Consider the following 24000-nt stretch of genomic DNA (forward strand, 5'->3'; position numbering starts at 1 on the left):
TGCCTGAGCTGATGAATTTTGCAAGAGTGATTACCTGGCCCGACGTCTTGTGTTTCTTACTGAAATACAGAGCCGATTCAAAAGGCTAATGGTTCGTTGGGGTAAACTTACCAGAAACCAAATGATCAGACTAGAGACCCACAACATAGCAATGGACAGAAACAGAATCGGGAAACAAAACGCCAAAGATTTCAACAGCAATGTCGCAGCAGAACCTTTCTCGTCTCCAATTATAATCAGTGCTATCCCAGGTGATTGGACAAACGGGACAAATCCGTAATTGCCAGAGTATCGCCTTTGATCCATTGTGCCGTAAACCGGAAAATGTAACTCCGTTATTTCTTCTATATTCCTTTTGAACTCCAGAAGTCCAGACTTTATCGCGGGTCGTCCCCTGTATTTATGTTGAAAGTCTATGTGCGAGTTTCCATGCTCTGTACAATTCTCACAACAAGTGTACACCGCTTGTTTCAGGATAGGTGTGATAATACCGCTTTTATTAGATCCTTGATTGTCTGTATAAGGTGGATTGATCCACCAGTTTGTGAAGATTGTATTGTGACAGTTGCATGTATCTGTAAGGAGTGAAATGGTACTTTTAAAAATTAGATAGACTAGACTAGATTTTTCTGAATCACTGGCAACCATACGATAGAAGACGTTTTAGACAGCTGGTTCAGAAAACAATGGACATAAAGAAATATACAACACAAACAATGTAGCCTTTGCCCATCCGTACACAACTGCGCTGCGTCTTATAGTGATCCAATTGGAGCTTTTAATGAGGTGTGTTGTATCTTCCTTGAAAAGTACCATTTCGATTCTAGTTGCTTTAAAAGAACGTCTTAAATCGTTTCTGGTTACATCCAATCTAACTCAAGCTTAAGTTCATACATTGCACGCATTTCTCAAAAAACGTCCACTGTCACTTAAGAGAGATTTGCATACCAGCTCTGATGGCATCGCTCCGCACACCGTCTCCTTTGGCTGTGAAGGCCAGTACTTCAATTTCATATCTTGTAAACACGCTCAAATTCTTAAGCACGATGGAAAGAGTAGAAGAATTTAGAATTATCTCTTTTGTTTCCATGACCTCATCGTGTTTCTTATTGGCTGTTGCTATCGCCTTGTAAAACACTTTGTAACCGCGCAATATTCCATGAACGTAGAAATTGTCAGGGATTGGGTTCCACTGTACCGTTATCTTGGTCGGGCTTGTTTTGTTCGGAGCTCGAACGTTAATTGGTGGCTGGCTTGGAGCTAATGAAAGAAAGATAAATAAACGTAGTTTACCTCAAGTCACTCCTAATAACGTTAATTAGTATAATTTTCAATCCATTTGCACAGCTGGTTTGGTAGAGAGCTGTTCAACTCGATCTGCACTCATTCAAGTCTAACTTAATCAAGGCTTCTCAAGTTCGCTGTGAATATCATTCTATACGTCGTAGCAGTATAAGATTGGCCACTGGAGGGTGTAAACTGCAGGCTAGGGTTGCAGGTCATTGTGTCACCATAGGTGAAACAACCCAAACCTTTACTAATACTAACATTAGGCCAAAGGTTAGCATTTTTGTAAAGGTTTGGCTTGTTGCAGTTATGGTAAAACAATGACCTGCATCCGTAACCTGTAACCTGCACTTTACATCCTCCGATTGGCCACCACCCATTGGCCTATGTTTTATCGTCCTTCATATCGGACAAGGCCAGGGCCTGGTTGTTCGAAAGCCGATTAACTTAATCCAGGGTTAGAGTAAACGTTTGTTTAATGTTTTCAACTTTTTGGTGGAAGTTTCGTTTGGTTACTTTTGTTTTTCAAGATTGAATTTCTCTGTTTTAAAGTTTTGCCGAATATCAGCGTTGAACAGCATTTGGGAGTAGAGAAATAACCTCTTTGGTTAATTTTTAATCTTGGATTAGCCTTAATCGGCTTTTGAACAACCGGGCTCAGGGTGCCAAGTCATCTACAACTGTCACTATAAAGGTAGCACTTTCTTTTGAAAAACCTTAAATATCAATGACCAATCAATGACCACAACCAGGTTGTCTGAGCCCGCGAGACAGGGCACCCCCAGCAAACCATTGTTTTAACGATAACCGCTGGTCAGCAACCTGATTCTGGTCATTGCTGTCTGAGGTCTTCCCTTTCTTTTACGTTATATAAGGACCATTCCAGCCTGGTAGGACGCCTGTGAGCGAACCCTTGACCGCGCCTGCGTAGTAGTCTGACGCCTCACCTACTGACAAGTTGCATTCAAGGCGATGATAATTTAAAAAAAATATATTGTTTGTTAAGGGAAGAACAACTCACTGAATTCATCCGTAGAGACTTCTATTTCTTTGCTAATGCTTCCCTCGCCGACGGAAGTGAATCCGAGGACTTGAATTTTGTATTTGGTGTAAATCCACAGATCCGTTAAAAGAACAGAAAGTACATCAGGTCCAGTTTGTCGTGTGTCGTACGTGTCACGTGATTCGTTGTATCGCCAGAAGACTACTCTGTAGCCTAGCAGCACACCGTGAATATACTCAGCGGGTATTGCGTTCCATTCCACAAACAGGCTGGTGTGGCTTGTATTTCGCGCGTTGACTGAGATTGCGGGTTTACTGGGAACTAAAAAAGGCAGCATGGTTGTTTATGCCTGACACGGAAATCAATTCGACCTTTCACAACAAAAAGTCAATTAGGTATTTTTCCTATTGCACTTGAAATACCCATTTTTTGTCTTTATGTATATATGTGGGTAATACTTTTGGATGTTACATGTAATATTAATAGTCCAAGAATGGAACCTTATTCGCTCTGGTGTATTACTATACGCGCCGTATTACACGCAACCATCTTTCTCGTTCTGAGTGACGTCCTTCTTCCACAGGAAAGGAAATAATCTTATTTTTATTGTGATATAATAGTTTTGAATTGACATAAGGCCAACTGTCGTTTCTCTTCCCCTATACACCTCAATAGGCCATTTCCGAGTTCATGTCTGCCTCCTCTTCAAAGCGAGTCTAAGTTTTTGTGATGGTAATTAGTTCTACTTTGCATATGAAAGAAAACTAATTTCATAAGAAAAACTTCGCACTTAGACTCGCTTTGAAGAGGAGGCAGACATGAACTCGGAAATGGCCTATTCCCTTGTCGTGTTGTTGACTATAGAGTTAAGTGGTCACGTGACTTACCGTCTTCGCTTGTTCGAATCCTTATTGGATTTGGAGAGTGTGGTCCCAGTCCTTTGCTTGTGAACCCGGCCACTTCAATATCATACAAAGTGTATTTTTTCAAGTTTACAAGTGTCGTTGATGACCTTGTGCTGTCAACAGTTACTGACTTGGAAGGCTGATACTGAATCGGAGCATAAGTAATTTTGTATCCTTTGAGCACGCCATTTCTGTGCAACTGTGGAATGTGTGACCATTCAACGTATAGCGAGGTGGAACTTTTGTTGAAACCAGTGACATTTGAAGGGTAGGCATCTGGCACTGCATGGAAAACCCCCAAAAAATTATTATCTTTTTTTTCTGCTTGTCCTAGTTGGTTTAAATTGAAATATTATTTGGCTTGAAATCTAGCCTTCGTTATGGTCTAAAACAACGTCCAATAAAAAAAAATGATTTCTTGTGGTTCTGTGTTTATTTTCTGCGAGATGTGGTTAAATCTAGTTATTTTTGGTGCGCCATTCAAGTGTGGTCATTCAGATATAGCCTATTGAATCGTAATTACTTCTGTTTCTTGTTGCTGTTGTACAAGATAGTGGTAACTTTTTTGTTTTTTGATAAAATCTTGAGGCAGAGCTGTTTCCACTAGAAGCTACTATTTCTATACTATGATGGTTTTTAACGAACTTCAACTCTTTTACCTAGTAGCAGAAAACCGCGCGTAACCGACCATTGCAAAGCCGGAAAAATTCTAAAAAGGTATTTAAAGTTAGGGGGAAAGCAATACATCATTTTAAAGCTAAGAAAATAAGCTTTCCATAAACATATAGACCTTATTCATAAATGGCGGTCACATTTATATTTCTGTTGTCCACGTGCAAATTAGCCTACCAAGCCTCATTTTAGAGCAAGAATTCTTTTCAATTCACTCTATGGTATCAAGGCTTGGTAGGCTAATTTGCACTTCGACAAAAGAATTATAAATTGGCCGCCATTTATGAATAAGGTCTATAACGTATTTTAAAAAAACACTAAAACAATACTTATGTTTGTAATCTAACCGTCCTCAGCAGTAGTGACAGCTACACACTTGCTTTCAAGGCCACTCCCTTTACTCGTGAAACCTTCAACCGATACCATATACTTCGTGTACTTGCGCAAGTTGGTGATCACCGCTGTCGTCGTAGACTGATTGACGGACGTTTCATTCCAAGGTCGTTTGTTACCTCGGTCGGTTGCTACAAAGGATACCTTATAACCAAGCAGATTTCCGTGGACAAAGCGGCGAGGGATTTGTTCCCACTCGACTTGAATGCTTGTTGATGTCAGGTTGCTGGCTTTGACGTTAAGTGGAGCCTTACTGGGAACTAAATGGTATTTGGAATTAGTCAGTTAACGTTCTTCACTTGTCATATCTGTCACATTTGGTAGCTCTTGTAACGAAGACCGTAACGCCAACAAAAACTTCACTTTAATATCTATAGCACTTTTTAAAAACGATCACGATGTTCTTTAATTTGTAGAACCGGTTACTTTGCGTCTTCGTCAGTTATAAAGAATATTTGAAAAACTTCTTTCTTTACCACTCGAATGTAAACATCTTAACTATTTGATGTAGCAAAAAAAGTGTCCGCTTAAATACAATACTAACGAAGAAAGATAAAAGTGGTAGGCAGGAACGCTATTTATAGACAAGAAGGAGAATAAAACATGCTCGTATATAATTAAAGCAAAATTTGGTTATTTCATTCTGTTGTTTTGCAAAGAAAGGAAGAAGAGTGTCCTCAAATGCGTGCCGCACGTGCGCACGTGCAGCACGATTTCTTCAAGAGAATTTGCATACGCTGTTGTTTAAAAGTTATTTGCATATTTTATCCAGTCCTGTGACGGCGGCATGTGCAGACAGAGGACCAAAGGTTTCATTTCAGCTGTATTGCAAGAATCTCCGGGTAACTATTCTTTTACTTCTTTCGTAAGTTAGTTAGTTAGTTAGTTAGTTAGTCGACCACAGTCGAGCAACGACCGTAAGTTAAGTCTCCGTTATTGTTACAGTTGTTGTATTATGTTTGCAAATATAAGGTTTTAGGTAATTCTTTATAAGCTGAGAACACAAGACTTGTGCTTATTGGTATTACAAAGGTCGAGTAACTTTTGAATGAGTCCTTCAATCAGTGTACACCCTTCTGTGTAATGCAAAAAAGGTAACGAATCCTTTCTTAGAAGTAGATAAAATATAAGCGGGAGATCTGAATGGGTGTTTACATTTGCGACCCGAAGTTGAGCCATCAGGGACCTTTAGAATCTACGACGAGGACGAGAACGAGTACAAGTTTTGACTGCCCGTTTTTAGCGAACATACTAAGGAAATTTATAACCCGTGCGGTTTATCTTACTCTTTGTTAGCTGTTTAGGTTGCTCAGTTATTCTTATTGCTGGTAACGGAGCCTTTTTGCACATCAAAAAATGCTAAAACTGCTACCGTGTTGTTGACTTGTTTTGATACGACGACATTTTTGCAAAACCTCTTGCTAAAATGACGACGGCATCACGTTTTTCCCGCCGAAATGACGCTGGTTTGCGCGCGCTCACAGTTGTTTTGTGAGAAAATCTCGTACTCGTAGTCGTTCTCGTACTGAAGCGATTACAGACAGGGCGTCACCCAAGCCAAAATCAACGAAGAAAAACTTCCAATGCACGCAAAGTTGACCATTTGTGGGTTTGTAGCACTGGCCTCAGTTGTTTAAACGATGGATAGCGCTATCTGCCGAACAAATCACTAATAATAGTGAAATCACTTGCGCTATCCAATGGATAGTGATTTATCCGGTGGATGGCGTTATCCACATCTTGAACAACTGGGACCTGATGTAAGCACTTGTTCGAGAATAGTTAGCTTTTATAAAATGTTTGTTTTTCTTCATTTTTCTTAAGAATGAAGTAAGCCACTCTTCAAGTAGTTTTCATGAAATTTTGAGTGAACAAGGTGTGGGTGACGCGCTCTCTCTGATGGCGAGTGAGCCATTGTGAGCGCCCATACAGATCGGACGCGAATATTTCATCACACTGAAATAAAACAACAGAATGAAGTGAATACATTAGAAATTCTATCAAAATGGATACTAATTAGCTGAGCAGGAGTTTGCTTGTATTAAACGTTAATTCTATTGTTTAATAATTCATCAACCCCAGATGATTTGTATACGAGGTTGTACGGAATAGTACATGTGACTCAAATAGTAACTGCTGATTGGTCATAACTTTGACGAGTAGTTCATTTCTTGTACAATACGCTTAATAATTTAACCGAGGCTTTGAGCTTAAAGGTCAAATAGATGGTACAGGCCGAAGGAACTCAGCTGGAAGAAGGCGATAGCGCTCTTTTCATTTGACGTCACGATCTAGCGCCCAAAGCATTATGGGATTAATATGTGGACAAAGACAATTTTTAGCGACGTTTGTTCGAATTTTAATCCCGCAATGCTTTGCAGCAATCTATTTTTATAAACTGTGGAAAATGCTATTATTTTTCTGTTTGAAAAGTTCTCCGTTGAATTTTTTGTAGCCTGCGTCGCAGACAGACTGTATGTCTTTGACCTAGGTTTCGAGTTACATGTCCGGCTGAGCGCGGGCTAACGTTTGCGGCCGTAACAACTGGGTACGTCACTCCACTGTCTGATGTAAGAACGCAAGGCAAATTTATTCGAAGGCTGTTTTATGACTTTTTTTAAGCTATCAGTCAAATATTTCTAGTTTCACTTACCATCCTCCTCTGTTTTCACAAATACTGCCTTCGACAAAGGTCCATCACCTTTGACAGTAAAACCACTGACTTGAATACTGTAATCAGTAAACTTAAGAAGCCCTGGTATCAGAGAAGACGTAGTATTAGCTGCAGTCGACTGAACACGAGAGCTAACGATACCAAGTCCCACGGAATCCAAGCTCTTGAAGTGTATGTGATATCCGAGTAGCATTCCATGGATGGAATGTTTGGGAATTGGAGACCATTTTACGAGAATAGATGTGCTACTCCTGTTTAAAGCGGTTACAGGCGACGGTGGTTTGCTTGGTTCTAAATAAAAGAGAAATGCATTCAGTTATTCGAAGGCTGAAAGACTTAATAAATCTTGTGGATAACTCAAGACGCAAATCAGCGCGATCGAATTCGGTTTTGAATGCGCAAGCCTCATTCATTATCTTACTGTGTATGCAGATGACTTAGTAAACTAGATCCGTATTCCCTGCCTCCCTAAAAGGCACTGGCGATGTTATATGTTATTACAACGTTTGGCTCTTACATTCACTGTGGGGATCGCTCTTCAAACTTCCGCAAGCGTCATAACTCGATAAATGTACAGTGCGAACCTATTTTTTAGATCACTTACTGTCTTGGTTTGTCATTGCTATAATGGGCGCGCTGTCCACGCCAACGCCTCGTTTATTGACACCCGCCATTCTAAACTGGTACTTGGTAAACTTCTTAAGTCCAGTCACGTACGCGGCAGAGTCTTGTCCATCAATGATTTTTTGCCGTATGCCACTCTTTTTGACTATGCCGTTTCCCTCTTTCTCAATGTACGTAATTCTGTATTCTAGTATGACTCCGTTGGAGTAATCCAGTGGTATTGACTGCCATTTCAGAAGGATTGTGGTTGAACTTCTGCGGGTTGCCGTGATATTTATCGGAGACCTCACAGGAACTGAAAGATTAAAGCAAGATGGGTAAGCTATTGTTGTTGTTTGGTGTAATCCCACCCTCCTTCAGGGGGGTTGAGGTCCATAACCAAAATTAAGTTCATAACCGAGATTAATAACACCCAAATAGTGGACTAATGCAAATCCTGCATTTTGATTGGCTACGCTACTAGAGGACTATTAGTAATAGTCCTCGAGTAGCGAAAAGCGTGACGCTTTCTCTTGTTTAATTTCCAATTAAATGTTTCTTTAACTTGCATTTGCTAACTTTATTATTGACTTTTCTGTCCGACTAATTGGGTGATACTAAAACAATTAGACCCTTTGCCCTCAAGGGCCACGGGTCAACAGCCCATGAGGCCAAGAATTGTTAAATAGTCGATCTACGATGAAATGCATCCCTTAATTTTATGGTATTATCGATTTTTAGAAAGGCTAGTATAAGATTTTTGGCAGGAAAAAACTTAAAGCCATCGCATTCCTTGTCTGCCGGTATCATGCATTTATCACGATCAATCTCAGGCGACTGCTTGGTTGCGAACCAATCAAATGCCCCGTTGTGGTCATCAGGCTTAATTATGATTGGCCATTATTTGACGTTACCAGTTTTCTAAATTTAGATAATACCGTGAATTGATGGGCGAAGGCCAAATGGGTGAGATCAACGCTTGTGTTCGTGGACTTCTGAACCAGATCACCTCATTCCGCCCTCCTGTCGTCATGTTTTATTCCATCTCGCTAACGCATACCCCGACACCACGCCCCTTTCAACCTTTGGAAGGGGAGCAGAGTTGACACATTGGGGAGCGTGCTCTCGTTCAATGTGACCTAGGGCAGGCTCCGGTTCTCAGCGAAATGTGCGGGTTCGGTTTGTTGGCGCTCGTCGTCTCACCGAGAAGTTGCTCTCTTGATACTCTGGTTTTGTATCTCAAAAATTCCGACAGTTCTTCCGTTTTTCTGAAAGTGCCCATTCCCAACACTGCTTAAGACGTGAAGCAGAGAAATAGGATAATCATTTTTATCATTATTGTCATCTTTATTGTTATTATTATCACCATTATCGTCGTTATCATTATCATATTACCCGTACGGTCCCGCGCGCGCTTTCATTTTGAAACTATTGGGAAAATCTCCGTATGAGGACATTAGCGCGAGCAGGGCCGGAAAAAATCCGTACGGCTCTGTTAGCAACACGTACTGCTCCGTGCGATGCGATGTTAGAGGATTTCGTCGCTTTTAAACATCCAAAATATTTACAGCCAGAAAAGCAAATGGAAACAACACATTAGTTAAATTTTCTATGCAAATTTTTGTTACTTCTTTCGTCCAAACTTCATCTTCTGAGTGCTCATGAATAGTGTAAAGAGTCTATATGATAAGTACATATTATCACCGTCGTTGTCAGATTCTCATCAACATACAAGTTGAGCAGATTCGAAGATTTTCCGGTTGCTTAAGATCTTCATTCAGATAACCGTGTAATGGGGCAGAAAGCATCATATGAGCCTGCTTATTGAGCCAACAAATGGTTAGACGCGTGCTGTTAGAGTACCGAGTACGTGCAGTGCCGCACAATAATCTTTGAATCAGGCTGTTTGGTAAAAAAGAAAGACCCAGAAGCATTTCTTACCGTCTGGTGAAGTAAAATTAACGGGCGAAACCCGCAAATCGTGTATCTTCCCCTCCATGTAAATGGCGTCTTGTAGCTTTGTGATACCCTGGTAGTGACGGTGAACTAGGGCAACTGAAAATTCGGCAATGACGCTTCCATGTCTTAAAGAGAATAAGCGGTAGATACGATATGAGGGGAAACCTTTTACTGGTATTCAACCCCGAGCCTAGGCAAGCCAGTGTAAATACCACACATGCAGTGGTTGCTTAGGTTTAGCACTGGCACACTTAAGTCGTGTTTGATTTTAAAACAACTCGCGCCAAATTCTCATACCTTCTTGCAGTCACTTGCCGGCCGCATGCCGGTTGCATGTATTTGCTTTTCTCAAAGATCAGTGCATTTGATTGTATGATGTGTTAAAACGAACATTACGGTACGGCATTCGACTCCCACTTCAAGAGCTCGCAGCTAGGAGACTGGAAAATTTTGAAATTGGGGCTTAGTTTTTTTCTTTGAGTAATGCATTTTCACATTCATCTTCGACCACAGACACGTGAAAATCGACACAACAATGCGTATGCCTGGGTACCACTCGTCACTTTTCAAGGCCGTGCTAGATTGCAAAGCTATTGAATGCAAGGCTTAACCTGATTGTGGAATGGAAAGAGACCGTGTCTGTCGATAACCCGTTGAAACCCGGACGCAACGACTTAAATTCCCAAAAGAACACAAAACGAAAAATGTGCTATATGACGTACTTAAAGGCAAAATTACCGACTCCAGAGACAACATCGATTCCCAGGATTTCTTTAACCTAGAAAAAGAGAAAAAGCAGCGTTTGACAGAAAAAGAAAACGTGAAACGCAATAATGGAACGAAAACTCAAAGAACAAGGTCAGGTCGCAAAGCTAGCTCGCATTACGAAATATAAATCTACGTGGACTCATCGACGAGTAAATGTAAAGTACTATGCATGTTAGGGGCGTAGCTTAGGTTTTGTCACACATACGATCGGGTTTATTTAATCATTAAAGAATTGGCCCAGTGGTGAATGCACTCGCTATCCACCATTCTGACCCAGGATACATTCCTGTCCTTAAAGCCAAAAAGTGTTTGAGTTTGTTGCTTTTCTACTGTGCCACGTGAGTTCTTACTCCGAGTTCTGCGATTTTGCGTTATCTGAAAGAACTTCATCTGATTTGTTAAGTTTAAATTTAATTACCGTTGGTTTACAGACTTTCCTCGTTATTATTGCTGTTATTCTACGTTTGCGTTACGGCGCACGCCTTCTCTTATGATAATTGTTGTATACGCCTCTGGTTCTGTTAAACGGTGTAATATTTCTGAATTAGAATAACAAGTGAGCTGCTTTACATACCCCAAACTGAATTTTTAGACTAAGGCTTCGCGAGTATTCTTGCCTGTGATTCCACTTCTGGGATGTTAAATTCACTGCTACGTTAAAAATTATGTCTGAAATAAAAGGACAAATGTTAAAAGGGAAGATTTGCACAGAACGTCAAATTTTGCCAGGGCCGCTTGAGCTAACCTGGACAGTCATGGATGTTACATGCAATGGTCTGGGCACTTGGACCAAGGTCACTACAATTCCGTCCTCCGTGAGCAGGTGTGGGGTTGGTGCAATTTCGTCTTCTTGTGCGCATACCTCCTCCACATGCGCGATCACATTTCTGATATCCAGACCACTCGCTGTAATTACCGTGAACGGGACATGGGAATGAGTTGCAAGTTTGAACTTCTGACGCAGGACCAAGTCTTGAGCAATTCATTCCACCATGTTTCGGAGAGGGGTTGTCACATGTCCGTGATCGATTTTGCCTCCCGCCAGCGCACGAACGGGAACACTCGGAAAATTGTGACCAATCACTGTACAAGCCATCTATTGGACAGGGATGTTCATTGCAATTTTGTACATCAATGGCTGATCCTATTTCAGAACAGCTTTTCCCTCCTTGTTTGGGTGCAGGATTTGTACAGTTCCTAACTCTATACATAGTTCCTCTATCACACGACTGACTGCATTGTGTAAAGTTTCCCCATTCAGTGTATCCTCCATCTACAGGGCAAGAGAAAACATTACAAGGCTTAACGTCTGTTGACGGGCCCAACAAAGCGCAGTTTGTGCCATTGTGTTGAGGCTTCGGATTTGTACAGCTCCTTGTTCTTGTCTTCGTACCATTTCCGCAACTTTTGCTACACCTATTAAAGTTTGACCAGGGGGAGTAATTTCCGTTAATTGGGCAAGGAAGCACATTACAGCTGTTTCTTTCTTCTGAAGGCCCCAACGAAGAACAGTTTCTTCCGCCGTGCTGTGGGTAAGGATTTGAACAATTTCTTGTTCTTGCCTTTGTTCCATTACCGCAACTTTTACTACAAACACTAAATATTGACCAGGATGAAAAACTACCGTGGATCGGGCAAGGAAACTCGTTACAACTTTTAATCTCTTTTGATGCACCCAAAATGGAACAATCTTTTCCTCCATGTTTGGGTTCAGGGTTGGAGCAATTTCTTTGTCTTTCCATGGATCCATTCCCGCAACTTTTACTGCAACTGCTAAAGTTTGACCACGTCGAGTAATTGCCATGAACTGGACAAGAAAAATTATTGCACGTCCAAATTTCTTCTGACGGTCCTAGCAGTGAGCAATTATTGCCTCCAAAACGAGGAGCAGGATTGTTGCATTTTCGCGTTCTTTTCATTGTACCTGATTCACATGTTTGTGAACACGCACTAAATTGTGACCATTGCGTGTATCCCCCATCAATCGGACATGGAAGAATATTACAGACTTCAAACTTAATGTGCTTTCCAGAACAGTCACTGCCGCCATGTTGTGGGATCGGGTTGGTGCAATACCTTGTTCTGTTCTTTAAACCCACTCCGCACGATCTCGTACAGGGACCATACTGTGTCCACTTGGTGAATCCTCCATGCACAGGGCAGTGACGTAAGAAACAATATTCCACGTGCACAGGAACACCAAGATGTGAACAATTGCGCCCTCCATATTGTGGTAGCGGATTACTACAATTCCGCCACCTTGTTTTGTTTCCTTCGCCGCATGTGCTTGAGCAAGCTGTGAAATCACTCCATTGAGTATACCCACCGTTGAGTGGACAGTGATGAGAGTTACATTGTTTGATTTCCATAGAATCCCCTAAACTCGAGCAGTCCTTTCCACCGTGCTGTGGTGCAGGGTTTGAACAATTCCTTATTCTCTTTTGTGTGCCATTACCACAAGATTTCGAACACACGGTAAATTCTGACCATGCTGTATAACCTCCGTTAATTGGACAAATGTGAATATTGCACTGGCGCACTTCTTTGCTTCGACCTAAACTGGAACAATTATCTCCTCCATATTGTGGAACAGGATTTGAACAGTTCCTTGTTCTTTTTTGTGTGCCATTTCCACACGATTTTGTACACTCGCTAAAATTTGTCCATGGTGCATAACCGCCATTTATTGGGCAACCCTGGGTATTGCATACTTGTATATCTACATCCGGTCCTAAACATCCTCTGCCACCACGCTTAGGTTGTGGATTGGAACATTTCCTTAGTCTCGTTCGAGTGCCATTACCACAAGATCTTGTACACTCGCTAAATTTTGTCCATTTGCTAAAACCGCCATGGATCGGGCACAAATTCGTGTTACAAATTTCTATATCTATATTTGGCCCTGAAAAGGAACAGTTTTGTCCTCCGTATCTTGGTTGTGGATTCGAGCAATTTCTTGATCTTTGTCTTGTTCCATTACCACAAGACACGGTACATTCCGTGAAATCTGTCCATGCGCTATAGCCTCCGTTTATGGGACATGGCTGCGTGTTGCAAGACCTTACTTCAACTGCTAATCCTAAACTTGTGCAATTTTGCCCTCCATGTTTAGGCTCGGGATTCGAGCAATTTCGGGTCCTCTTTTCAAATCCAGTCCCGCAGGATTTGCTACAGTCACTAAATGAAGACCAGTTTGAGAAATTGCCATGTATTGGACACAGCACTAGAAAACAAGGCTTACTCTGTTCAGATGCTCCCAGATGAGCGCAGTTTTTGCCGCGATCTTTTGGCGAGGGACTGGTACAAGTTCTGGTGCGTTTCATAGTGCCGTTGCCACAGGTTACAGAGCATGCGCTGAACTCAGACCACTCACTGTAGTTTCCATTGACTGTAAAAAAGAAATAAAATAAATCGAAGGAAAACTACTTCCAAGAAAGGTCATGAAATACCAAGTGAACCTTCGTAAGAAAACGTGATTACTTCACACATGAAGATAACAAGTTATCTTCACACGTGAAAAGATCGCTGTTGCTATGGTTACATTTGAAAATCGCGCCTTTCGATGCCTTTCGCGAAATGCAAAAATTGGGTTTTATCAACGGAGTTGATAATGTAAATTGACCACCGAACGGATATTCGAAAAGTTGATCTCTTCGTCAGAGCGAATTCACGAAGGTCTGACGAAGGGCTAACCCTCGAAACGTCAGCCTTTAGAATCTCTGTACGGTGGTCAATTTACATTATCAACTCCGTTAATAAAACCAAATTTTTGTACACTACTTCCCCACCGACGCAGCACCACAGTTTCTTTAGAAACTATCCCCTTCTTTCGTGAAATGATTTAGTATTTCATTCAACACTCGAAGAGAAATTTCTTATCTCCAAGCGGCCATGTAATAATATCCTCCATTTAATTTTCTGAAGCATTAGCTCCTGTATTTCACAGTGATGAAAAAGAATTTTGTCACCGATGCGTATAACTACAAATTGACATTCGTCAAGGTTTGCAGTTTAGATCAAAATGATGTTGAGTGGCATAGGACTTATTTTTCCTACTTTAAGTAAAAGGGAAATTGATTAATCAAAGCAAGGTTTCTCAAAATTTGCCTTACTTCAAGAAAACGAGGACATCCCTCGGAAAAACAATTCCACTGATTCTGTTCACGTTTAAAATCCGGTATTTTTTCAAAACGGTAACAAAGCACAAATTTTTTAATCAACTGCCGTGTCCTTAAAGTAGGACTAAACAACAACAACAACAACAAAAAGATTCACATCATAACAAAGTGGCCTAAAAGCAAAGTAAAATGAGAAGCTTAAAAAAAGAAGGAAAAATATCGTTTTGCTTTGCGCGATGACGAATGTTGGATTTTCAACAAATATTACTCATTCACATTTGGATTTTTAAGGAAGCTTGAATAAGATATCAGAGGCAATGCGTAAAGCTGCTTAACAGTAGCCTCTTTAGTTGCTGCGCTGTCAGAGAGCTATGAAAATTACAATTGCTGATAGGCGTCGTGGGCAAAAACAAATTTAATATCATCTCGGAGATACGACTACGATCCATGAAAAACAGCATATTAAGGGAGTATTCTTCAAAAAAGTCCTATCTCTCCATAAAAGGGATCCTATATTCAAATCTGCATCTGAATGTGAGGAACTTTCATTGAGCTGCATTAAAATTGGTCAATATTTGTCGACAAGAGAAATGTTAATGAAAAAAGACAGGGCAATAAAGAGGAACGCACCTGTGTTTTAATTATTGACGCTGTGTGACTAGACAAGCGTTAAAAATTCCATCGATTTCACGGCAGTAGCTAACAATTAACACGCTCTCTCGCAATTTAAAAACCACATCATTTGTCAACTTAGAAACTCTTGTAAATTCGATTTAGATGATGAAAGAAACAGGGAAAAGCCCACCTGATTGAATCTTGACTATTTTGCACAGTGTGTCACCTGAGAGGGGGCGATCCCAGATGGCGAATTCATCAACCATCAATTTCATATTTTTCTTCATTGCATGACTCGCTCCTAAAATCAGCCGAGATGCCTTTTTGTGGTCTTCAACGGCTTTTTCACTTGAGTTAACAACTTGCACGATACTGCAGTTCACAGAAATCTTCAAACTGGAGCTTGCGTTGTTCCAAATGAGCGCGATGTGATTCCAGTCTCGGCTATTCCATTCCTGTAGCCACTTGTAGTTGCGCAGTCGAGTGTTAACGCTAAAACCAATTTTACCTTTCGGTCTTTTTCGCGTCCACACAGTAAACCCTCGAGCGTAACGGTGTTCTGCAAGCTGCAATATAATTTCATTTCCTTGAATTTCCGGAATCTTTATCCAAAACGCAATTGTAAAACCAGTCTGACAGGTTGAAGGCTCTCTAAGGCACGTACTCGATAATACACCAAAGTCTACGAAGGAATTATTTCCAGATAGCGCCAGAGCAGAACCAACGATTCCTGAGATAACATGATGGTTCCCCTTTATTTTACCATTGTTGGTGCCAGTGTAATCGGTAGCAGTCTGATTAGAAACGTCTTCAAAGGGCCAGTAATTCACCGTTGTTCTGTACCATTCTGTTGCTTTGAGTGAAAAGATGGAAAGGAACACTTTAAGTGACGACAGTATCTTCATTTCGGACACAGGAATCTTTTTTACGTTGACATCAAAATTCGTACGAAATAAGCTTTTCAGTGCTCGAGGTTAAATTATTTAAAAAAAAGGTCTTCTATTGTCATGCAAACGATCCACTTTGCCATAGTTTTTCGGTGACTTATGTGATCCGGAAATACTCACATACAGGTCCAAAGGTTTCAAAAACCACAGCGATCTCAATCAATGAATTAAGGGGAAAGTCAGAATTTTCAGCCACTAAGAATGTAGATGTTTTTCGTAGTTTCTTGCGCTTTTCAAGGTTTGCAGGTGTCCATATATTATAATTTCATCGATGTTGTGAATCATTCTAAATAACTTGAGGCAATCACAAAATAAAGGCTTTCTCTTGACATATTAATGTGAAATGAATGCATGGTTCTATGGTTCAAAGTTATAAGCGAGTTATAAAGGACATTATTGAATCTAAATTTCGAAGAGATGTCCAATGAATAGTTCAAAATTTGGCGCATGAGTTTGGATTTCACTCGCTCTTGCAACAAATTCATTCAACTGACTTGTTCGCTGTAATAACCGCACCAGTCACGAGAAATTAAAGAAATTAGTTCAACAGTCAGCAAGAATTTCGGTCGTTCAAAAGTTAGAAAATGGCAGCGCAGGAAAGTAATGCTCAGTAGCTTTTGGTTTGACAGTTCTTCGGAGACTCCAGCCAATTTTAAGCCCATGGCAATGGAGGCTTGGACCACCTTCGTGTCACCTGTTAAGCTGATATTAATATCTTGTTTTGATTATACACATTCCGTCTATAATTTTATTCCTTTATTTGACGAACTTGGTGAGTTTTTGTCGTGATGTTTTGGCTAAAGGAAAGCTAAAAAAACATTTTCTCATTGACTTTCTATTTGATATGACTTTTGGGGTTGGGTTTATTGAATCTAGAATTATTGCTTGGAAAGTAAATTTCCTCAATATAATGCATTGAAAAAGCTCTTTCTATAGAGACACAAATAATTGTTTCTCACAATATCTGTTTCATTAATTTGTATTTGAAGGTTCAAGTTTATTATTACAAACACTATTTGACGCACCAGAAAACTTAAATATAGCAATACTTTCATCGTTTTAGCTGAACAGTAGAAAGATGGTCATTCCACCCAAATTTTTTAGTGCTCTTCCAAGTACCTGAATGCGAAGTTGTAGACCACATAATGTCAACCAATTCCTTTTTCGTTACATGAAATTTTAGCGGCCGGGTTTTCTCATTATAGGAAATTTAAAATATGTCTTTCATTCCAGAAATTGTAATTTAGGTTTAATTGATTCCATTCTAACGTAAATATAAAATGATTTGCAAAAGCTTGATGTTATTAGGTGAGACACGAATATAATAAATTCGAAATCGTTCGATCTTGAGGCACGCCTTGGTAACAAAAACGTAAATACAATTGGATATCTGTCGAGTTCAATAAGAAACGATTATGCGTTTGAAGCAAGATATGATAGAACTGGAAAATAGAAGAATAGAGAGAGAGTTTCAATGGTTATTTCCGTTGGATTAATTAATTAATTTTCTCTGTGAATATAAAAAAACACCAGGTCTTCAATTTTATTTCACACTTTCATAGTACAATGCAAAGAAGGAATTTCTGAATACTGTGTATATTGAAAGATCCTTTCCCCGTTGCAGAAATGAGATGATGGAAGGTGTGTAATTCGATCCCGTGATGTTGCAGTGTACGTCTGTGGAAACTGACTTCGACAGGAAATGAGACCGAACTTCATTAAAATCTGCTGTGTTGTTATTGAAAAATAAACCGCAGACAATGCACAATCTCCATTAAAAAATAATTTTCGGTATAAACCGCTTTGTGGTGTGACAAGTATTAGATCCAATAGGAGAATCCTTTCAGCTTAAAAAGATTTTAACGAAGTTAAAAAGTAAACGGTTAACTCTCTTTCGCACCATAATTATGTGGAAATGAGGAGGTCTCAGTTCTATTGGCAAAGGTAGATATTATTTTACGTTCAGTTGGTTACGCTTGAGCATTTCTCCCAAAATTTAAAATCACGCTGTATAGCAAAATAAACAGCACCGCAGGAAAGTACTGCTTTGTAGCTTTCATTTGAACGGTCAGACTCGTGCATTTCACTTTTAAAGTTGCAACACGCCTGTAGATTCGGTGTTGTACCATTTTATTTGAGAACTCCGTGGCTACCCAAAATCGTCCAGAAAATCCAAAACTTCCAGTTTAGCCATCGCAGTCTATGGTATAGTTTGTTGTATTTACTTTAAAGTTGTCTTTATTATCTTTTGTATACATTCTTAATCGTACCCTTTGTGTTCTTAGATTAAAACTGGAAGTCCTCAGTTTAATTAAAGATCTGTTATCTGTACTGAATCAAAGAATGAGTTAGAAGGAACGGTTTAAATAAAGCCAGCCGAGGTTACCATTGACAGGGATAGAGCGACTTTCATGTGACCTTGAAAAATAAACGTAAAGACAGAACGTGAACAAAAATGCAAATCGTTTAAAACAAAAACACAAACGAGCGCGAAATTTCATTGGCTTAGCGAACGCGGATGCAAACAACGTCATCTCTCCAAGGAACTTTCTGGAAAGCGATCGGAATTTCGCTCTGACGTCATTTGAAATGCAGTAATGTGATTGGGCAATCGAACTGTTTACTGTCCATATTAGGAGTTTCCTTGGCGGGAATAAGGGAGAGGCTTTGTTTTAATCTTTCCAAACATTGATCCGTGAAACAAATTGTGAGCTATTAGCTAAACAAACGTTTTATTTAAAACACTATGGTTGCTCGGTTTCTTAAGATTATGAAAAAACGCGAACGCCACTATGTTGGACATTAGGACATTATAAAAGAAAGAAAAAATACCCCTTTTTCTCCTCTCTTCTGCCCAATCAAGGATTGAACGGACCTCAAAGGCACTCATCTTTATGTTATTTTTATTTATATGCATACATATATTTTTTTTTGGGGGGGGGGGGCAGGAGGAGGGTGGGGGAGGGGGAGGAAGTTGGGTGAACTTCGAAAATTGAGCACAACAGTGAAGCACACCTTGTAAAGAAGACGACGATCTTCCGACATCAGCTGCAATCACCACCTTCAAATTCAAGAAAAAGTACCTATTAGAAATGTATCTTTAAAATATAATTCATATATGAACTCTTGTGGCCTTAATAAGCATTTTTGTAAGTGAGAACCCTGCCGTCTTGGCAAGATAGCTCATAGTGCGTTTTTGTAAATATTCACCTCGTTTGGGAAATCTCTTGACGGGGACAGTGCGATAAATGTCTGTATGATAATGGGTATCAATGTCCACATTTTCTTTCTCCACTGTTTTGTCTTCAAGAGATAGCGAAGCTAGTACTTTTCAGGGCTTGACATCATTGCTAATGATTCGTTTCATGGTGACGACATGCGGAAGTTGTAAGTAAGTCACAAGGACAGGGCGTCCATCAACCGGCAGGTACCTTCCTTGTTTTAAGAAACTGGCATTTTGTACAGATTATTTTGCATAGCTGATAACTTGTACTGTTTTAAAATGTCCTTTCATTTGTCCATACAAAATTTGGATTGTTGTATCTCAAAAACGGAGTTAGCACAGTTAAGAGGCGGACTCGCAAAGGGCGATATCGGGTGCCGGCACGACCAGTTTCGTGTGCGTGATAAATACAAGGCTTATCACACCGTTAGACCCTCTGATAACATTGAATTGCCTGGGGTAAAAAAAAAAGCATTAGGGAAATTAACATTTCAAAGGTTCCGGGAAACATAAAGTGTATTGAAATGATCACATAAAAGTTTGTAGTATTTTGTAATACGTTTATTTGAACAAGTTTGACAGAAAAATATCACTTTTTTACTAACATTATCATCTTTAAGCCTGCGTTAAACAACTATTTCTTTTGTCCGGGTAGCTTTCACAAAGGAGAGTGAAAAAAGATAATGAAAATGCGATTTAAGAAGGAGCTATGCTATAATAAAATTCGTGACTTATATCGTCATTTGCTAACAACATTAAGTACAAGGCTTTTTCATCTAAATTTTGACAATAAATTTTGAATTTCTTTTAATTTTTGTTTATTCATGTAATAAAGAATTAATGTAATGGTCTTTGTCATTTCCACTTCTTTCAAGGCAATAAGACCTCAAAGCAAAGATCGAATCTCGCATAGAATTAAAGGACCTGAACAAGCCGCGAGCCAATTAGACAGTAAATTTCCGGCAGTATTTTGAGGCTGAAATTAGGAAGGCAAAAGAAAAAACAAACTTAACAATGCAGTTAGACTATAGTACATCATTCTAAATGAGTCTCCCGTTGAAGACCTTTTAAAGGGATTCTGTCGACGGGCCGTGAGACTTGGAAGAATGGACCAATTTATCAACTTAATCCACTTTGGTTGTCATTTTTAACCATTTCAATGAAGAGTGATTGCTATAAATGTTCTCCTCACAAGCTCAATACAGTCATAAAGAAATTATCATCAAATTCTCATACCTGACACGAAACGTAATGTTGGAAGTCAGTAAGGAGAATTAGCAATTGGATCTGAGGAGTTAAAGGGTTAATTAATCAGCAAACCTAAATTTAGATTCGATCTACGTTGAATTCTATATCGATCTCTCAGCAGTGAAACCATTCACGGAACTGGATTACGAAGACAAGAAATGGACAAATACATTATTTTTCAAAATGAATAGCCTGAATATCGTGTAGTTTACTAAACTTGATCCTTTTAGATTTTAGGGATTTTGCGTCTGGGTGAAACCGTCAGAACCGTCATGTTTTCCAACGAAGAAAAAAGGCTTTTGTTGTCAGAATTTAACAGTGCGTTTTCATGTAATAAATGTAATTGAAGGCAAAATACAGCAAAGCTAAAAGGTTATGTGATGTAATGGAGCCAATTTTGTCCTACTGTAAAAACAAAGGCATATTAAACGAGACAAAAACTCGTCAAAGTCGTAAACTATTCTAGTTCAATTTCTTTTTTCTGAAAAGCAATAACAAATTCTGCAAGTTGGAGAATCAGTAGAAGTAAGTCACTCATTTGAATACTGTTATTGAATGCCACTTAATGCCAGAGTTGAATTGTCTGAGTTAAAGGAATTTGAGCCTGGTTATAGTGGTCCATAATGAATTACAGTTGTGTGTGGAGCGACCTCCCAAGTAAAAGATTAAATAACGATAAATGCGATGTATTACCATAAAGAGGCAACATGACAAAATGCGTGAGTTACATTTACCTCTGCGGAAGACAAATTTATTACAACTTCCAGAACGTTCTTGAGCTTGGCTCAGCTGCATTTATACGCTAGTTACATTTACCTCTGCAGAAGACAAATTTATTACAACTTCCAGAACGTTCTTGAGCTTGGCTCAGCTGCATTTAACCAGGAAAAATCTTTAAATGCTTCCCGAAGTTTTACATTTATAATGGGGTCCTAAAGTTTTCACAGTTCAGAGCAAAACTACAGGAAGCCTATCTCCTCGAAAGATGTCTTCTATTGCTTCGATTCTGATAGGAAAAAAACAAACTATTTGACCTGCAAGTTTTTTGGAATTAAAAAGTGTAGAAACACATTAACATCATTGCTAGCCGTAACTGGGTAGAAACAGTTAAAACAAGATAAGACGAATTAAAAGTTACAATTACCTGGGAGATCAACACAAAATTGATGGGCAGATAAATTGCCGTGAACACGAAAAGTGTTGCAAAGGACATCCGTTGCGTATCTGGCTCGCAGGTTTGTCGTATGGTCAAAAGAGCTCATGTAAGTAGGAAACGAATAAACTGTGTTTAATAGACGAAACTTTCAAGTAGCCGTTAGTGGTCTTGCAGAGAAACTCACTTTGCCAACGACTTCTCTCTCTCTCTTTCTGTCTCTCGACGAGAGATACGACAAGATTGTGTCAGATTGCGTTAAAAACCGTGTTTGGAGACATTTTGATCAGCTGAAGTGCTTTGCCAAAATGTACGCCGCTTATAGTTATGCTACAAAGACGGTTTCAGCAGTGTTTCCTCTTTCTTTTAATGTGTCATACTCTGCAGATAGGTGGCCAATCAAAAGACAGCGGTTAATAATGAACTTCGACAAACGTCACCTAAAGGGTCTTCATTTTACTTGAGTTAAATTTTTTTGATATTTCAGCTTGTATTTGCAACTTCATTGTGTAAATAGAGAGAAAGTTAAGTTGTCAAATGTAGAAAGCATAATTGGTCATTGAATCATTTTGCTGGAGGAATGAGCCTGTCACCACATAATAACTTAAACTTCTGAAAGGTTTCGCAAAACTGTCTTTTGAATTTGTCAAATTAATGAATTGACAATTATGAACTCTCCCACATGTTGATATGGTAATATCAACATACGCGAAGGCTTCTTTTTTTGAGCGAGGCAGGAAGACCGAAAATGGACCTTTCTCATAGAGATATACTTTTTTCGACGAGTTCTGGGGGGTACTCAAAAAAAATCGAAGGGGACGTTTAAGGACTCGAATCTATGGCAATCCGATTCACTACTCAGTGCATCGGATACTCTACCATTATGGTAAACTGAAGACACTAGGGGGTCTAGACCATTGAACTATTGTAGGTACAAGTGACATTTGACCGTCGCTCAGCTTTTGGAACATGACGCTTCTATAACAGGAAGAAGATTTGATATTGCAAAAGAGGAAATTTTAAACCTCAGTTGGAACCTGACCCCTTTGGTTAGAAAGGTCCCATTCGATTTAGAGATGATTAATAATCATCATTAAAAATAAGTACAGGTAGTTGAATTCTGTTTAGAGTGAAATCACCCACTTCCCTTTTCTGAATGGAAAGAGGACTTAATTGTGTCCAAAACGGTTTTCTTTAGTGTCCTGTTTTTTTCCCAAAGCTGACGACAGTATTTAATTGTCGACATCGACCGTGGTCCAAACATTCCGCTCCTTTTGATAATGAGAAGGAATTTGAAAATCTGGCTTTGCTGCAAAAAAAAAATTACGTCACAGTAGATTGAACCTTTTTATCACAGTGTGATAAAATTGAACAGATCAAAGAGCTTTACACTTGAGAATTAAGGGATTGAGAAACTTAAATTATTTTCCTCGGGATATCATTAAGTGGGCGCTCCGGTTTGAGAACTTGCGGTTGGATTAAGCCTTGTCACTACTGCTTAATTTTCTGTTTGCTTTTTGGTCTCCCTTATTATGAAATTTAAAATAAGCTTACTCGTGAATTGTAAATTGCACCTCTATAGCCGGAAGCTGTATTTATTATTCAAAATGCAACTGGACAAACCGTCCTCGCAGATAATTTAACTTTATTGATTTAGTCGCACTGAAGAATTTTATCGACCACCTTGTAGAGCATAAAAAAATAGCCTCAAAGGAAAATATTCACAATAACTTGCACTTAATGGTCACAGGTGAGGATTTCCCCCTCAAACTGAAAAGCTGGAATCACCTTGTGCAACTTATTACATAACACCACAGGGAAGTACTGCTCAGTAGCTGCGATTTATACATCTTATTCGATGGTTTAACATGTAATACGCGCACATATTATTCCACTACAAAAAAGGATGTTATTTTGCTTCAATTCAATTTGGTAAAAGTGTTTATAAAAAATGCATCATCTGTCCTTCAGGGCGCATGCGAACGACGAAAACAGCACAAAAGGCCGGCCAAATGTTCTTAAATTGAATGGATAAACGAAAGGACAAGTGACAGGCGCTGACAAACTAAATTCTAAGGCTTTTGCATCCTGTTGAAAACAACTTCTTTTATTGAAAAACTCCCGTTCCGTCTGTATTTCCTCTGTTCTAAAACGGTCAAACCGGGACATTACAGTATATTACCGTGCCATATTTTGCGCGTTGTCTTGACCATATATGGTAAAGTGGCGTAATAGTGGAACAATAAGATAGCTTACACTTGAGTATTTTACCCGCAGACTGGGAAATTACAACCAGCAGCTTGTGCAGCATAATAAACAGCAACTCACGGGAAGTACTGCTCGCTTTCTAGAACATTTCATTGTCGTGCAGGTTCTGCATGAGAAGTTTGAATTTGCGTCAAAGGGTTATTTATAAGCGGAAACGATTCCGT

At 39.5% G+C, this 24000-nt stretch overlaps 1 protein-coding gene across 4 annotated transcripts in view; it reads right to left on the reverse strand.

The window, feature by feature from the left end:
- LOC138049686 (uncharacterized) overlaps positions 1-24000 on the reverse strand; it is a 33004-nt gene that overhangs the window by 7571 nt on the left and 1433 nt on the right. Inside the window, exons 1-14 of one of the 4 annotated variants that reach the window (XM_068896087.1) lie at positions 21560-21891; positions 18960-19005; positions 15188-15850; positions 11010-13652; positions 10839-10933; positions 10219-10274; positions 9479-9621; positions 7539-7853; positions 6914-7225; positions 4215-4520; positions 3178-3477; positions 2309-2611; positions 949-1260; positions 112-575 (exon numbers count right to left, since the gene is read on the reverse strand). In XM_068896087.1, the coding sequence (XP_068752188.1) occupies positions 112-575; positions 949-1260; positions 2309-2611; positions 3178-3477; positions 4215-4520; positions 6914-7225; positions 7539-7853; positions 9479-9621; positions 10219-10274; positions 10839-10933; positions 11010-13652; positions 15188-15850; positions 18960-19005; positions 21560-21628 (6027 nt within the window). In that variant the 5' untranslated portion in view covers positions 21629-21891. Of the gene's footprint in view, positions 1-111; positions 576-948; positions 1261-2308; positions 2612-3177; positions 3478-4214; positions 4521-6913; positions 7226-7538; positions 7854-9478; positions 9622-10218; positions 10275-10838; positions 10934-11009; positions 13653-15187; positions 16339-18959; positions 19006-19154; positions 19571-21559; positions 21892-24000 lie in introns of those variants that run through there. The other 3 variants (XM_068896086.1, XM_068896088.1, XM_068896089.1) reach the window with 3 other exon arrangements.

The sequence above is a fragment of the Montipora capricornis genome, chromosome 5, assembly GCF_036669925.1.
Source record: "Montipora capricornis isolate CH-2021 chromosome 5, ASM3666992v2, whole genome shotgun sequence".
NCBI classification, from domain to species: Eukaryota; Metazoa; Cnidaria; class Anthozoa; order Scleractinia; family Acroporidae; genus Montipora; species Montipora capricornis.